Source organism: Carcharhinus amblyrhynchos, chromosome 22, assembly GCF_965287045.1.
Source record: "Carcharhinus amblyrhynchos chromosome 22, sCarAmb.v2.hapA, whole genome shotgun sequence".
Taxonomy (NCBI): domain Eukaryota; kingdom Metazoa; phylum Chordata; class Chondrichthyes; order Carcharhiniformes; family Carcharhinidae; genus Carcharhinus; species Carcharhinus amblyrhynchos.
In genome coordinates this window covers 9007029-9024457 of record NC_137345.1, presented here as the reverse complement: position 1 = coordinate 9024457, position 17429 = coordinate 9007029, and the positions used below count along the sequence as shown (strand labels likewise).

The window sequence follows — 17429 nt, the reverse complement described above, 5'->3', positions numbered from 1 at the left end:
AAAGGACATTAATGAATTAGTTAGGTCTTTGAAATAGTCTGTAGCTTTTAATCTGCACTTAGCAGTACTAAATCATTTTATTTCCAGATTTTTACAATAAACTGAAACCAAATTCTCAAACAGTCATGGTGGCATTTGTGCAGTCATTCTCTGGGTTATAATCCTTTATTTAATTTAGTTTATTTATTAGTGTCACAAGTAAGCTTATATTAACACTGCAATGAAGCTACTGTGAAAATCCACAGTTGACACACTCTGATGCCTGTTTGGGTACACTGAGGGAGAATTTAGCATGGCCAATGCATCTAACCAGCACATCAGAGAGAGGAAACTGGAGCAGCCAGAGGAAAACTGCACAGACACAGCAAAAACGTGCAGACTCTCCATAGACAGTGACCCAAGCCTGGAATTGAACCCAGATCCTTGGCGCTGTGAGGCAGCAGTGCTAACCCCAGTGCTGCCCCCTAGGTCTCTAGATGGGTAGTTCAACAACATAGCCAGTGCACTACCAAATCCTGACTAATCTCCCCTTTTCCGACACTTTGTCTTCCACTCCAGTTCACCTCCTCTCGATATCCCCTTCTAAGTCCTCTCCATGACAGAGGTGCAGGTCTATCAGAGCCAAGAAGCCCACTCATGTGTTGGCTTCACGCTCAGTTTTGTCATGTACACGAGAGAGTACTACAGCTGAATTCAATCCTGTCCTCAACAATGGTCCATATATCAGGTCTCGCTGAGTAAGCGATAGTAATATCCTACACCAGGAACATACTTCCTTTCTCCTTGACTGAAACCAATCTTTCATTGGTATTCGGAAACTCCTGCCTCTGCAGCTGCTGTGGGAGAACTGGGTCCTTTCCTCACCTCTTCGCACAAGTTTAATTTAAGTTCATGAAATTAAATGAATTGTCTTCCTGACTCCATGTTTGGATTATTTTGTCTCCCCAGGTTATCCCATCGAGCAGGATGCCATTGGAAAGACCATGCAGAGTCCAAAGCAGATCTTCCTTGGGAAGAGCCGGGCTATGGAAAATTCAGCTGCCAATAATAGCAGGAAGGACAAGGTCAGTGTTGGGCAGAGGGGGAAGAGTTCAATTTGCTCGGCCAATATCAGAAGCCCACCACCCCCAAAAGGTCTATCAAGGACCCGGCAGATGCTACCTCCTCTCCTCTCCAACAATGCCCCTATCCTTCCCTCTGCCCATGCCTTCCAGGCCTCGCTCTCACATCCTCTCCCCATCCTGAGACCTTCAAAACTTTTCTGGTCCTGGGTTTGAGATTCTGGAGACTGTTTACAATCCCTGTCCTATCCACTGCAGTTTCTGGCACTTCTGGGGCTAGATAGCTGTTGGCCATTCAGACTGAAGAGTAGAACACTCACCTCCAGCTTGTTGAATGACTGTGGGGAGCCAGTTATCAGTGGCAGTGTGTTCACTGCCAAGTTTTCAGATGTGGGAAGGGAAACACCACCATATTCTCCTTAAATTATTGACTCTAACGCAGCCGCAACCTCATACCTTTCAGGATTCAAGAGTGACAGAGTCGCCCCTCGCAAAACAAGATGATGGAAAAGCAGCAAGTGGGAATGAAGATTTTAACAGCAGTAATGACTCTGAAGGTGTGTAACACAATAGTGCAATGAGCATGGGCAGCCATTTTGAGTATGGGCAGCCATTTTAATTTGCCTCCAGACATCGGGTGCTAAATACAATGGCTGTTCCTTACACCTCAGTGATCCTATATGATATTCATCTTCTGCTAGTTTTTCTATCTGAAGAAATATTCTTTATTTTTATCGTCCAAACACAAGCTTACATGCTCTGTTCTAGCTCAATAAAAATCCTCAGGTGTCCTGATTCGTTCATTTTTTTTTTGTCTCGTTTTATATCAGGAAATTTGACTCTGTCCGGGTCAAAAGGCTATGAATCCAGAGGTGGCGGCAACCACGAACACATCAAACGACCAATGAATGCATTCATGGTGTGGGCAAAAGACGAACGAAGGAAGATTCTTCAGACTTACCCTGACATGCACAACTCCAGCATCAGCAAGATATTGGGTAAGGGGGCAGCCCACAATCCAACGGGAGCACTTAGATGTGGCACAAACCCGAGGGAAGACAATGGGGGGGATTTCCCTCCCCCTCCGCGGTGCGTTTCGTGACGGCAGGAGTCAGCGTGCTATTTGCTGGCAACAGGATCTCGTGATCCCACCATTGTCAACGGGATGTCCCGTTGAACGCAGCCCTCACTGCCAGAGAACCCGCAACGGGGGGGGTGCACTGTTGGGAGGACCATGCGTTTCCCGTGGCATAAATGGCATTAAGATTTTGGCGATTGTTTCTTGCCCACAGCAATGTAGTTGACTCTTAAATGCCCCTCTGAAAAGGCCTAATTAGCCAAGAGCGATTTGGCTGGACTGACATTTATTGCAAGCTTTGTGATGCCCACATCCCATGGAAGAATATGGACGTTTTATCCTGCCCTGGCACCAGTTTGCTATGAAGGTTGCCTGACCTGGTTGCCAACAAAGGTGGATGAGTTGTGCCACCTTTATGGGCTTAATTGCCCACTTCGGACTCCCACATGTATCCGCTGGTCGTAATGTTATGCACAAGCACAATGACATTGAGTCCTTCTGGGGTGGGTACGCACCCTCTCGATCAGTGTAAAATTCTGGCTTGGGGGGGGCATCTCGAAAGCCTGGAGGACAACAAAATCTTCTATCCAGCGGCCCTATTCCGATAGAGCTCATCCAGCCAAGGTCCTTGATCATTGCAAAACTCGCCCTAGCCTCCTTAAAACCTAGAGAATACACTCGCCCTCCAGAGGAGATTGTGAATTGAAAGAATATACAATCCTCCTTATTTTCAAAGGAGGATTGTATATTCCCTCCAAGCCTGCACCAACCATGCTGCCTGACTTCACTAAAGCCCCCTACCCTTCCTGGGACCATATCCCTCTATTCCCATCTCATTCATGTACTTGTCAAGATGCCCCTTAAAAGCCACTACTATGTCTGCTTCCACTACCTCCCTGGCAATGTGTTCCAGGCACCCACCATCCTCTGTGTAAAAAATCTGCCCCGTACATCTCTTTTAAACCTTGCCCCTCGCACCTTAAACCTGTGCCCCCTAGTAATTGACTCTTTCACCCTAGGAAAAAGCTTTTGACTATCCACTCTGTCTGTACCTCTCATAGTTTTATAGACTTCTATCAGGTCTCTCCTCGACCTCCGTCGCTTCATTCGTTCGCTCGTGGGATGTGGGTGTCACTGGCTGGGCCAGCACTTATTGCCCATCCCTAAGGGCATTTAAGAGTCAACCACATTGCTGTGGATCTGGAGTCACATGTAGACCAGACTGGGTAAGGTTTCCTTCCCTAAACGACATTAGTGAACCAAATGGGTTTTTACGACAAATGTTCACGGTCAGACTTTAATTCCAGATTTTTAAAAAAATTTAATTTGCGTTTCACCATCAGCCATAATGGGATTAGTAGCCAGGTCCCCAGTGCATCAGTCTGGGTGAGTGATTATTGGTCTATCACTGCGCCCTAAATCTATAAAATATACACTGGAACACCCAATCTCAAGAAGATTCTTCTGCTTATTTGGCTGACTTACTTGATACTGCATTCAGTGATGGCCCACTTGATATTCAGGCACCTTTGCACAGGTTCCAGATAATCTAACACTGATTGGGTTAAGCCTTTCGTTGGAAATGGACACAGATTTTAAACGTGTTGGGTGGAATTTTCCGCTCTCGCCCCAAGATTGGAAGATTCCGCCTGAGGTTCATAGAATTTTGCATGATCTTGTCCAGCCCACCACGGGAATCATAGCGGGTGGCAGGGGAAAATTTTACCTAATATGTTTTCCGGTTCCCATAAGCTTATAAATAATCACACTTTTGACACAAAATTCTGTCTATCTGGTTGGTAGACTGATAACTATTAGTGAACCAGATGGGTTTTTAATGACAATGGACACTGATTTCATGATAAAAGCGAAATATTGCAGATGCTGGAATCTGAAACAAAAGCAGAAAATGCTGGAAAATCTCAGCAGGTCTGACAGCATCTGTGGGGAGAGAAAAGAGCCAATGTTTCAAGTCTAGATGGCCCTAGATGTTGAAGGGTCATCTAGACTCGAAACGTTGGCTCTATTCTCTGTCAGACCTGCAATGATTTCATTAGACTTTTATTGAATTCAAATTTCATCATTAGCCATGGTGGGATTTGAACCCGGGTATTTCCTTGGTTCTCTGAGTTACTAGTCCAACGACAATACCCACTATTCCACTGCCTGATGCGTTGTTAGCCAGCACATGACTGCAGTACGACAGTGAACATAGAACCCAAGAGTGTAAATATAACACCAGGTTGAGGGATGAGACTAACATGTTTACAAGCAGCTCCTTGTGCTCTAGCCGGGTGCAGTGTAAACCATCAATCAATGCAATAATGTTTTATCGTCTGCATCTAATCCGTGTTATTTTTATGGGCGTGAAGTTTTTTTTATGCACGGCTTTGCTTTATCAGTGCAGAAAGGTAATGGTGCTACCTTGTTTGTCTTTGGGTGTGACGCTTTTGAGGAGACAAACTTGCTCTGCCATGGATACCAATTCTTTCCATTGTCTGACACAAAATGCTCTGTCAATGTGCTGCTGCTATGAATGGAAGTTTGTTCCTTTTGTACGAGAAGCACAAAGCTTTGTATTTACGCAGCTCCTTAATACACCTTTCAACAACATTGCAAAGTGCTCCGCGAATGATAATTAACTGCGGCACAGTGATTGCGATTGGATAGGTGACTGTGGCGGTGCACCAAGGGCTGCGACATGTATTGTTAGCTACTCTGTTTTAGGTAATGTTCTTTGAGCGGTGCAGGTTTCCACCTGGTCAAGTGAAGTACCTTTTGGACAAGTGCTTGCTATTGTCTCAACTTCAGCTCAGTAGGTAGCACCTTGGACTCAGACCCCCTGGAGGACTGAGTACGCTGCTAAGGCCGATTCTGAGGGATGCGATGTTAATCTGAGACCCTTTTTTTAATATATTCGTTCAGGGGAAGTGGGTGTCATTGGCTAGGTCAGCATTTACTGAGGGCATTTAAGAGTCAACCACATTGTTGTGTATCTGGAGTCACACATAGGCCAGACCAGGTAAGGATGGCTGTTTTCCTTCCCTATTGGTGAACCAATGGATAATGATGTAATAACTCCACGGAGGCGAAAAGTACCGTCACCAAGTTACTTTATTTACACCATAAATCTGTACACAGCCAACTCTCCAGTAGCTCCACGCTGAATGCAGGCTGGGAGCCTGACACACCTGCTTTAAACAGGAAGCATGAGGCTCCCTCATTTAACCATCAATCAGGACTCATCAGGCAGTTCATACTCTAGCAAGCCAACCCCATTAGCCTGGCTGAAGTCATTACAGGTTTCGTGGTCATCATTAGATTTTATTGAATTCAAATTTCATCCCCAGAACATTACCTTGGGTCTCTGGGTTACAGTGCCAATGCCACTAGGCCACTGTCTCCCCAGCTGGAATTGGAGGTTATAAAATTCTGCAAACCTATTTGAGGAAGGCAGAATAAGAAGTCTCTCAACACCAGGTTAAAGTCCAGCAGGTTTATTTGGAATCACGAGCTTTCAGAGCGCTGCCCCTTCACCAAGTGAGTGGAAGTTAGTTCACAAACACTGCATATGTAGGCAAAGACATAGTTGAGGGTCTTCTGTTGTGAGACTCCTTACTTTGCCCACCCAACCCAACACCAGCATCTCCACATCGTATTTGAGGAAGAGAAAAGGAATGATCTCTCAACTATCATCGCCCAAAACACATGAGCTGGCCATTAATTTCACTGTCCTTTATGTAAAATATGGTGCTGCATTTCCCTTCATTACAACACTGACTACTCTTCAAAAGTACTTGGGGCACCCTGGGATTAAGTTCTGCTCTTGGAGAATGGGTCAGTTTATAACGGCACAGAATAGGTGGGCATGTGTGGTGGGATGGGGAGAGTCATTGTACAGGAACAGAGCTACATCATGGCACTGGGAGCTTCCTATAATACAGGATGCATGGATATCCTTTACTAGACCTGAGCAAACAGATAATATAATTTAAAAATGTAACAATGGGTGGAACAAGATGAGATGAGAGATTAGCAGAATTATCTCCTCCTGAATACAGAATTTAATAAATGAAAGGACTTCATATTTAAGGAGTTATATCAATGGAAAGTTACAAAAGTGAATAAATGAATATGAAGGAGGTTGAAGAAATAGAGAGAAAAAAGCGTCCAGTAGAATTTTACTCGTGTATGGAACTGGAGATAATACATTGAAAGTACTCGCCCCTCACTCTCCATGTTTGATTCTTTTACATCCTCTATTTCTGTCAAGTGCATCTCTGCCACTCCTCTTCCAGCAGGAAAGAGGGAAATTAAAATATTTATTGATACAACAGTCTAGGAAACACACTGGCCGGAATTTTCTAGCTGCTCCTGCCCCCCTCCATCTGTCCGTCCACGTCTGTGTCCCTGTCCCCGTCCCCACAAGCTGGATGGAGAATTTAGCACCCAGCCAAATCTCCATTCATTGCAACGGGACAAGAGAATCCCTCTGGCGTGGTTGGCCGTGAACACTCTGGCCTACTCCTCGGTGTTGCCCTGGAAACAGAAGCTGCCCAGACCATAAGAGAAATCAATGCAGCTCATTAAAAGGTCACACCTGGATACTGAGAGAGGATTGGAGGTGCTTCAAGCATAGCTGTCATTCCAAGAGCAAGTTCCACTTGTTAATTAGATGATCTTGGTGTTACTACAGTTTTAACAGGTGTCAAATCCATTCATATTTGCATGATAGGCTGCTGCCTCTCAGACCTGGCTAGAACCCACCTAGTGGTGAGCAGCTCCATGGCATCTAGTTAGTGAATAGTTGCAGCCCCGTTCCACTGTGGATGTAGGCTCCACAGCACCCAGCCACTTACAAATTAGAATTGGCCCACAGAAATGTGATACCATGTCCCATTCTCCCATCACTCCTCTGCTTGTTAACCCACACTGGCTCCTGGCCTGGCATCACCTTGAATTTAAAAAATCTCATCCTCGTACTCCAGACCCCAGCATGGACTTTCCTCTCCCTATCTCTATCACCACCTCATGCCCTCCAATCCTCCCAAAATCCTCTGCTCCTCCAATTCTGACCTCAGGCCCATCTCCGTTTCCATTCACCCTGAGCTTGCGGCTGTGCCTTTGGTGTAGTTGCATTATCACTGGATCCAGAGGCCCAGGGAATCCACAACGAATGGGGGCCTGGGTTTGAATCCCACCATGACAGAGCGTGAAATTTGAATTCAATATATTTTTAATATTGGAATTATAGGTTAAATGATGACCATGAAACCATTGCTATAAAAACCCATCACTAAATGTCCTTTCAAGAAGGAAATCTGCTATCCTTACTTGGTCTGGCCTACATGTGACACTAGACCCATAACAATCAAAGAAACCCTATAGTGCAGAAGAAGCCCTTTAGCCCATTGAGTCTGCACTGACAACAATCCCACCTAGGTCCTATCACCATAACCCCACTAATCCCTCTTACCTACGCATCCCAGGACACTAAGGGGCAATTTAGTATGGCCAACACACCTAACCCGTACACCATTGGATTGTACGAGGAAACTGGAAGAAGCCCATGCAAACATGGGGAGAATGTGCAAAGTCCACCATGTGGAGTTTGCACATCTTGAATCTCCATCCTGAATGACCTCTGAATTGGCCTAGTAAGCCATTTAGTTAAAGGACAGTTAAAGTCATAGGGCTTTGCAGCACAGAAAGAGGCCCTTCGGCCCATTGTATCTACGCTGGCAGTCAAGCACCTATCTATTCCAATCCCATTTCCCAGCACTTGGCCCATAGCCTTGTACGCTTTGCCATTTAAATTGCTTATCTAAATTATTCTTAAATGTTGTGAGGGTTCCCACCTTTGCCGTCCTTTCAAGCACTGAGCTCCAGGTTCCCACCTCTAGGGATGAGCAATAAATGCTGGCCTAGCCAGCGGCGCCCACATCTGAAAAATGAATGAAATAAACCTTCTTCCACTGCTATCCCTGTTTTAAGATGTACATTTAAACCAGCCTTTTCTCATCCGACCTAGTGTAGCATCCTGTATAGCTCAGTATTCACTTTCTTCTAACACCCTTGTGGAGCCCCGGGGCACATTTTACCAAGTTGAAGGCGCTACATAAATGCAAGTTGTTGTTGTGGGACTAGGAAATGGCCACGGTGGCTAATTAGAAGGAGTAATCCCCTGAGACTGAAGGCACTTTGTTAGAGCTGCATTGCAACAGATTTATTCTGCATCTAACGTGTACTGTCTGTGCCTGGGAGTTCTCAGAAGCAGTTGCATGTTTTAGAAGCCTAGCCTGTATTGTGTAGGGCCTGTGTGGTATGTGTCGTGTAGCATTTTCCCCTGACTTTTGTTTGGATCGAGCGGCTGGGCTGAATGTTTAATGGACTGAATGTAAAGCGCTGTCTTTTGTCTGTGTTTATTTGCCATTTGTAGAACTCTTGAACTAAGTCAAACATTTAAGCAGAAGCATCTCGGGTCTTTGTTTACGTGCCCCACCTCACTACCACCACCCCACCACCCCCATTTCAAATGAATAATTAATCTCGCATCAGTGGCTCTGTGTGGAAGAGAGGTCCAGACTTGTCCCATCCTTTGAATGCAGAAGTATTTCTTAACCTATCTTTAAATTTGTTCAAATTGCCTTTGGCATTCTAAATACCCAGATTTACCCAGAGGAGAATCCCTCCTCTTAATTTAACACTTAAAGTCCAGATACCATTTTGATAAATGATGTTACATTCCCTCCAAGGCCAATGGGTGGATTCTTGTTTTTAAAAGTTTATTTATTAGTGTCACAAGTTGGCTTACATTAACACTGCAGTGAAGTTACTGTGAAAATCCCCTAGTCGCCATGCTCCAGTGCCTATATGGGTACACTGAGGGGGAATTTAGCCTGGCTAATGCACCCTAACCGGCACGTCTTTCGGACTGTGGGAGGAACCCGGAGCACTCGGAGGAAACCCACACAGACACGGGGAGAACATTTAGGTTCCAAACAGACGGTCACCCAAGCCGGGCATCGAACCCAGGTCCTTGGTGCTGTGAGGCAGCAGTGCTAACCACTGTGCCACCATACCAAGATGTCAAGAGTCTGTCCAGTCAGTTGAAGAGCCAATTGGAGACTCTTTTGTGGAAGACTTATGATCTTATTGAATGGCGGGGCAGGCTCGAAGGGCTAGATGGCCTACTCCTGCTCCTATTTCTTATGTTCTTATGATCTAAGACTTGCCAATTAGACAGTGGTAAAGCCTTCCCCTATAAGCAGGACCCCTGAGGGTAGAGGTGTGAGGCCAGTGACACTTACTCACCAGTGCCACAGTGGAGGTGGTGAGTGCTGCCAGGCAATAAAGACATCTACTTGAGTCCCAGGATTGCAGAGCAACCCAGGCCTCATCAGTAATGATATGGGGTGGGGGGGGGTGAGGCTTCATGGGGTGGGGTCGCAGGGTGAGGGGTGTAGGGTAGTCAGTAGCAAGGATGGTGGACTCCCCCCTTCTCGATGCCCAGTCCCTCTCTTGCTGAGTGCCTTTCATCAAGGGAGCACCCCCTGGAGGTGACAAGCAGCCCACACAGTTTTACCTGTGGTGAAGGATTTATGCCAGTGGGGGCGAAATAAGGCCCTTAAATGACTCTGAAGGGGAGGTGATGGCCAGTGGTATTATCGCTAGAATATTAATCCAGAACTCATCTAACGTTCTGGGGACCCCGAGTTTGAATCCCACCGCCACAGATGGTAGAATTTGAATTAAATTGAAAAAAAAATCTGGATTTAAGAATCTACTGATGACCACAAAACCATTGTTGATTACCGGAAAAACCCATCTGGTTCAGTAATGTACTTTAGGGAAGGAAACCTGCCGCCCTTACCTGGTCTGGCCTACGTGTGACTCCAGAGCCACAGCAATGTGGTTGACTCTCAACTGCTCTCAGGTAACTCGGGATGGGCAATAAATGCTGGCCAGCCAGTGACACTCGTCTCATGAATTAATTTAAAAAAAAATTGGTGGATAGGTGGGAACCTCAACCATGGCCCTTCCAGCCCAGTGGCATGGAGACGGTGAGATTCTAATACTCCATCATCCCACCTAACTGTACGCCTTACCTGCCTCCCATCTCATCACCAGCGAGAGCGCAAGATTCCACCCAATATGTCTTTCCTAAGGCATGATATTCAAACGTAGTCTAAACAGGGCTTTGTACAGATGTAGCTCCACATTTCTCCAAGATATCCAGCTTACTTGTAGTGGAATTAAAATTTTTGAAGCGCTTTTGCAGTCCATGGAAAATCTGTTGTTGGTTTGATATATTATCCTGGTTGGAATCCCAATGAGCTTCCTGAGTTCCACCCTGGGGTTAGTGGTGCAGTCTAATGAATGGCCTTGTTCTCGATGACACCTGTTGATAATGAAGTATCTCTGACTTTAGGATCCCGTTGGAAATCGATGTCAAACGTTGAGAAGCAGCCGTACTACGAGGAACAAGCAAGGTTGAGTCGACAGCACCTGGAGAAATATCCAGACTACAAGTACAAGCCTCGGCCTAAGCGGACCTGCATTGTGGACGGAAAGAGGCTGAGGGTTGGGGAATACAAGGCCTTGATGAAGTACAGGCGGCAGGAAGTGCAGCAGTGTTATTCTGTTGGGTGAGTATCTCCAGCGGCAAACGACAGCTGCACTTACGAGAGACATTCGCAGCTAAGTTAACACACGTTCCTGTTGCTCCCCCCACACCTTTGGAAAGACGGTGGAAGTAAAAATTGGGCATGATTTAAAGTGGGCTTCTGATTGGCTAGCATCCTATCGCAAAGAGTCAAAATGACTCCGAGTAACTTTTTGCCGGATTATTCAGCTATCAGTCCAAAAATGTGCGGGTTCAGTTGATTGACCATGCTAAGTTGACCCTAGTGTCAGGGGGATTAGCAGTGTAAATATGTGGGGTTACGGGTTAGAGCCTGGGCGAGATTTTGGTCACTGCAGTCTCGACGGGCCAAATGGCCTCCTTCTGTACTGTGGGGATTCTACATTCTTTTATGAACTATTCTCTTTATATCACTTTGCACCTCGGTAGCTATTATTCATTGCCAATGGCCGTCAACTGGTGACTCCAAACTAAAGGGCATCTTACTGGGTGCAACCATTTCCCTTACCCACATGCCCACTTCAACTTTAAGGTTTATTTATCATTGTCACAAGTAGGTGTACATTAACACTGCAGTGAAATTACTATGAAAATCCCCTAGTCACCACATTCTATCACCTGTTTGGGTACACTGAGGGAGAATTTAACCAGTGCACCTAACTAGCACGTCTTTCGGACTGTGGGAAGAAACTGGGGTGCCCAGAGGAAACCCATGCAGACACGGGGAGAAGATGCATCCTCCGCACAGACAGTGACCCAAGCCGGGAATTGAATCCGTGTCCTTGGCGCTGTGAGGCAGCAGTGCTAACCACTGTGCCACCATGCTGCTTTTAGTAAGAGGCACAGATTTTCGCCTGTCTATGCTAGCTTGGTCAAGTCGATGTAGACCAAAGAGAGCTATCTGTATAGAGGAAACCAGTTACTTGAGGTTTGTTGGTGTATTGAGTCCAATAATTCTCCAGCATTGCCCTTGACCTAGAGTCATAGAGGTTTACAGTATGGAAACAGGCCCTTTAGCCCAATTTATCCATGCCTTTTTATTTAAACCACTAAGCTAGTCCTAACTGCCCACATTTGGCCCATATCCCTCTACACCCAGCTTGCCCATGTGACTGTCTAAATGCTTTTTAAACGACAGAATTGTACCTGTTTCTACTACTGCCTCTGGCAGCTTGCTCCAGACACTCATCACCCTCTGGGCCCTTTTGTATCTTTACCCTCTCTCCTTAAACCTATGCCCTCTAGTTTTAGACTCCCTGACCTTTGGGAAAAGATGTTGACTATCTACGTTGTCTATGCCCCTCATTATTTTATAGACTTCTATGAGATCACCCCTAAGTCTCCTGAGCTCCAGGGAAAAATATCCAATCTCTCCCTACAACTCAAACCATCAAGTCCCGGTGGCATCCTAGTAAATCTTTTCTGCACTCTTTCTAGTTTAGTAATATCCTTTCTGTAACAGGGTGACCAGAGCTGTACACATTATTCCAAGTGTGGCCTTACCAATGCCTTATACAATTTCAACAAGTGTCACCCTAGAAGCTCGACACCATTCAAAACAAAGCAGCCTCTGATTGACACTCCTTCCACAAACATTCACTCCCCCCACGCCAATGTACAGTAGCAGCAGTGTGTTTCATTAGTGAGAACTCAGCAAGGCTCCTTAAGCAGCATCTCCCAAATCTATGACAGCTACATCTAGAAGGAAGAGGGCGGGAGGTGCATTGGGAGCACCACCACACAATTTCCCCTCCAATTCACTCCACATCCTGACTTGGAAATATATCGCTGTTCTTTCTCTGTCACTGGGTCAAAATCCTGAAACTCCCTCCCTAACAGCACAGCGGGTAGACCTACTCCACAGGGACCTCAGTCTTTCAAGAAGGCAGCTCGCCACCATCTTCTAGAGGGCAGTTAGGATTGGCAATAAATACTGGTCTAACCAGTGACCCCCAATATAAGTGAATAAAATGAATTGTCGAAACAGTGAGAGATTGGAGCTCTTTGAGACATAGAGAGATTTGGATGTCCCCAGAAAGTTAGTACGCAAGTTGAACAAGTATCTAGGAAAGCTAAAAAATGTTATTGTTTGTTGCAAAGGGAATTGAATGCAAAAGCAGAGTGTAGGCTTTGTTGGTGAGATCACAGTTGGAATGCTTGGTATACTATTGGAATCCTTATTGAAGGAATAACGTGTTGGAAGAAGTTCTGAGAAGGTTTACCAGACTAATACCTGGAATGGGCAGGTTGTCTTATGAGGAACGGCTGGACAGATTAGGCTTGTATGCACTGGAGCTTTGAAGAGAAAGAGGCGACTTGACTGAAACATAAAATCCTAGGGTGGGGTCTTGACAGGGTGGATGTGGAGAGAATGTTTCCACGTGTGGGAGAATCGAGAGCTGGCGGGGGGTCTAAAATTTAAAAATAAAGGGTTGTTTAAAAATAAGGGCTTACTCATTTAAAAAGGAGATGGGGAGAGGTTTGTTGCTCAGAGGGAACTCTTCCTTGCAAGGCAGCGGAAGCAGAGTCTTTGAACACTGAAGTTAAAGGTGAATAGGTTTTTGATAAGCGAGGGGGGTGAAAGGTTATTGTGTGTATGTTGGAATGTGGAATTGAGGTTGCAATCAACCTGGTGAAACAGGCTCGAGGGACTGAGCAGCCTACAGCTCCTAATTCATGTGTTTGCATGCCCTTCAGAATAGTGCCATGGATTCTTTTATGTCCCAACCAAGAGGGCACTCAGTTTAAGGCCTCAGTTGAAAGTTGGCACCTCCAGCAGTGCAACCCTCCCTCAATACTGCACTGGAGTCTCAGCCTAAGCCTCTGGAGTGGGACGTTCTGACTCCGAGGCATGAGTGCAACTCACTGACTGGCACGTAGTGTGATGAAAGTAGAAGTCCCTTTTGGATTTGGGACACACCATCTTTCTATTGGTGTTGCTCATTGATGTATCACAGTGTGTTTACATGAAGAGTTTCTAATCCTTTGTCGCTCCCCATGCAGGCAACCGGATCAAGTTCACCTGCACCCCTCAGACATGATGTACCCCGGACAGATTGGGATGAACCCTATTCCTGTACAGCCAGCGGTGTCGGAACACTATCGATCCTGCAGCCCAGATCCCAGCATGCCCGTAATCCTCAACACTCGGAGTCTCAAATCGGAGCAGGGAGACATGAAGGAGATGCACCTGAACGACACCAATGGTGAAATATACGAGTACGGTGAGGAGGACGACTCCGATGTGGAATATCGCAGCGACGGCGAACTGGTGGTCCTTGCGGACTAACTCTCTCACCTCTAACTTTGTCGGCAAAGGTTACAGACTTGAACCTTTCGAGCACAGATGGGCTAACGTATGTCCTGTTGTACCCTGGCCAACCATCGAGCAGAGCTACTGGGAAAGTTCTCACCGTGCAGGTTTTGGAACACACTGGGGGAGTGGGATTGGGGGGGGGAGCGGTTAAACAACCATCCTCTACCTCATCCTAAATGTGCCTATTTTGTGGACCAGTTGATGAGATTGCTAGGGTCCAAGGCAGAGACAGATGAGCCTCTGCTGGATTGGGCTAATTAAAATAGTATCCATACCTATAGGGAACTCTGAATTTCAGTAACTTCACATGTACACTCCACCAAGGGCCCTGATGGTCCTCCTCCATCGCAGCTCAGGGCTCCATCATCACCAGTTATATTTCGACACGGTTTGAGTGCCCAATCATTTCAGCTTTCCCCATCAGCCCTCATTCCGATCGCTTGGCGTAGAAAGATGCAGCACGTGTGGAGAACATGAATTTGTTTATTCATTTGTGAGATGTGGGCATTGGCGGGCCTCGCACAGGCTAGGCCAGAACTTGTTGCCCTTGAGACATTGTTTGGGAGCTGAATTCTTGAACCGCTGCAGTCCATGTGGTGTAGATACACCCACAGTGCTGTTAGAGAGGGAGTTCCAGAATCCTGACCCCAGCGATAGTGAAGGAATGGTGATCAAGTCAATGTGGCTTGGAAAGGAACTTCCAGGAGGCGATGTCCGTGTCTGCTGCCCTTGCCCTTCTAGGTGGTAGTGGTTGTGAGGTTAAAAGGTGCTGCCTTCTGGCGAGCTCTATTTGGCTTGTGCTAGCTCTTACTCAGATCTATCCAGTTTGTCCCGGTTTCCCATCCTTACCCCACAACCAGGCAATTTATTCCTTTCCAAGTATTTATCCAACCACCTTTTAAAAATTATTAGGTTCTATTTCCATCAAAACATTCCAGATCGTCGTAACTCACTGCATTTTTTTTTAATTAAAGAAAGCATTTGTCCCTCTGTTTCCATTGCCAGTTCAAGCGTGTGCCCTCTGTTTCCCACCCCAACACCAGTGGAAACTGATTTTCCTTCCTTATTCCATACAAATCTTTAAGGCCTCGATCGTTTAAGAGACTTCTCTCAACGTAGATGCTACCAAAGCTGCTGTGATCTAATCCTAATCCCCTTGGTGCGAGATTCAGAGCAGAAGAATTGTCACTGTTACTGAGGCATAATGGGACGGTTTCCAAGAGATCTGCTTTCTGGAGAAAGTAACAAGGGATTATAGATCTGCAGAATAACATTTGGGGCCATTTGTCTCTCCTATCTCTCTGCCCGTTACAAGCTACACTGAGGAAGCACGTCAAGAAAGGACTGCAGAAGGAAGGGAGTTGAGGGGTGGTTTAGATGCCGTGTTGCGGACAGGCGTCATTGCTTGAGCAGTTGGCTGCCTCACACTTAGAAGCATTGGTCAGATTTCCACCCTAACCTCCCAGGAATTGCACTTATTGGAGAGAATTCCATTATTCACCTTGTTGGCTGTGGGAGAGAAATCTTATTGACCTGAGCTAATGAAACCCATTTGATTATTGGGATACAGATGCAGTATTTAACTTGGCAAAATCAACATTTCTAATTTGGGTTATTGTAAAATTCATCAGCTGTTTAGTCCTTTAATTTGCCTCGACCCGTGTAAGATGACAGATGTGCATGCACACATACACACCACCCTCGAACACACTACTCTTGCACACACCACCCTCACACACATACACACTCCACCCTTGCATGCATACACACACTACTCTTGCATGCACACACACACCACCCTCGCACACACCAGCTTTGTATGGTCATAGGTGGCATGGTGGCACAGCGGTTAGCACTGTTGCCTCATAGTGCCGGGGATTTGGGTTTAATTCCCAGCTTGGGTCACTGATGTGTGGAGTCTCGACATTCTCCCCGTGTCTGCGTGGGTTTCCTCCGGGTGCTCCGGTTTCCTCCCACAGTCCAAAAGAGGTGCTGCTTAGTTGCGTTGACACCTAATTCTCCCTCAGTGTACCCAAACAGATGCCAGAGTGGGATTTTCACAGTAACTTCATTGCAGTGTTGATATAAGCCTACTTGCGTCAGTAACAAAATGTGCTAAACTTCACACACGCCATCCACACACACACACACACACACACACACACACACACACACACACACACACACACGCATGTGGACACACACATACACATATACCTACCATCCACTCATTTTCAATGGCTGGAGTATTCTGATTAGAAACCTCCTGAAGACCCCCTCTCTCACCCCCCAGTTCCCCACCATATTCCCACGGAGCTTGCAATCCAAGAAAGAGACCACCGTGGAGAGCACTGGTCACTTCTTGTTTGGTTGGCAGCTCGCTCCCTGGCTGAAAAGAGAAATGGCCCTGGGGTGTGGTTGTCTGCTCTGTTGGCCACTTTACACGCGAGACAGGTTGGCCTGACTGGGAGGGAAAGGTTTGGAGCCGCGTTGCCAGACTCGATGACTTTTCTCAAAAAAAAAACTTCTTTTCCCTCAGGTACTCAGTAGTATGTTTTGAAATAGATGTCAATATTTGTATAAAGGAAAAAAAAAATCATATTACAGTCTGTTTACTGAGTGAGTGTGTGTGTGTATGTTTTAATAGCAAGAATTTTCTTGTTCTTTATTCTCACTGAACTGATATCAGCTGACAAGCAGCTGGTGACATGTTCCACGAGTTTAATTTATTTTGTTTGCAAGACCTGCTTCCCTTTTTCAGCCCTTTTTTTCACTTTGGATTGGAGTCCAAGGTGTTTGGTGGGTGGGTATTTCTCCCAATCATTTGAATTTACCACAGCTTTGAACAGAGTGCGATCGGGCAGAGTGAAGGGTCAGTGGCTACGATTACAGAGGACACTTAGAGCTCCCCAAACTCTCGCGGTGAAACTCTGGAAGGCACCTGCTGAAGGTGTGCAGTGACGGCGGGAAGCGGCTGCAAAGTAAATTGACCCTTTTTTTATTTCTGAATGCTAAGGTGTTCTGGGACGGACAGTTTCTGAAATGGCACCATTCAAGAGTAACGTATTTAAATCGATTGACAAGTGTCTGGAAACACCCGGAATTCACCTTGAGTGAAAGGAATGGGCTCCAAAGCCAATGGCAAGACCCCTCGTAAGCCTGCCGCTGCTCCATTGTATTTAAGTCGCTGTTGCTCAGGCTGTAGTGATATCATTAATGTGCCTATATTTTAATATTAGCCCCCACCTGCTCCTTTAACAAGGGTCTTTCCATTGTTTGGGTCATTGTCTCCCACCTTTACTTTGTCCAAATTATGTTTTTCATTTTGGT

The 17429-nt window shown here is 46.0% G+C and overlaps 1 protein-coding gene across 2 annotated transcripts in view; it reads left to right on the top strand.

Moving 5' to 3' along the window:
• Window positions 1-16248, top strand: part of LOC145356867 (transcription factor SOX-13-like) — a 192370-nt gene extending 176122 nt beyond the window's left edge. For both annotated transcript variants that reach the window (XM_080209827.1, XM_080209826.1), the window contains 5 exons: window positions 949-1064; window positions 1525-1618; window positions 1892-2059; window positions 10571-10787; window positions 13787-16248. In XM_080209827.1, coding sequence (XP_080065953.1) covers window positions 949-1064; window positions 1525-1618; window positions 1892-2059; window positions 10571-10787; window positions 13787-14072 — 881 coding nt within the window. In that variant the 3' untranslated portion in view covers window positions 14073-16248. The remainder of the gene's footprint in view (window positions 1-948; window positions 1065-1524; window positions 1619-1891; window positions 2060-10570; window positions 10788-13786) is intronic.
• Window positions 16249-17429: the final 1181 nt, after the last annotated feature.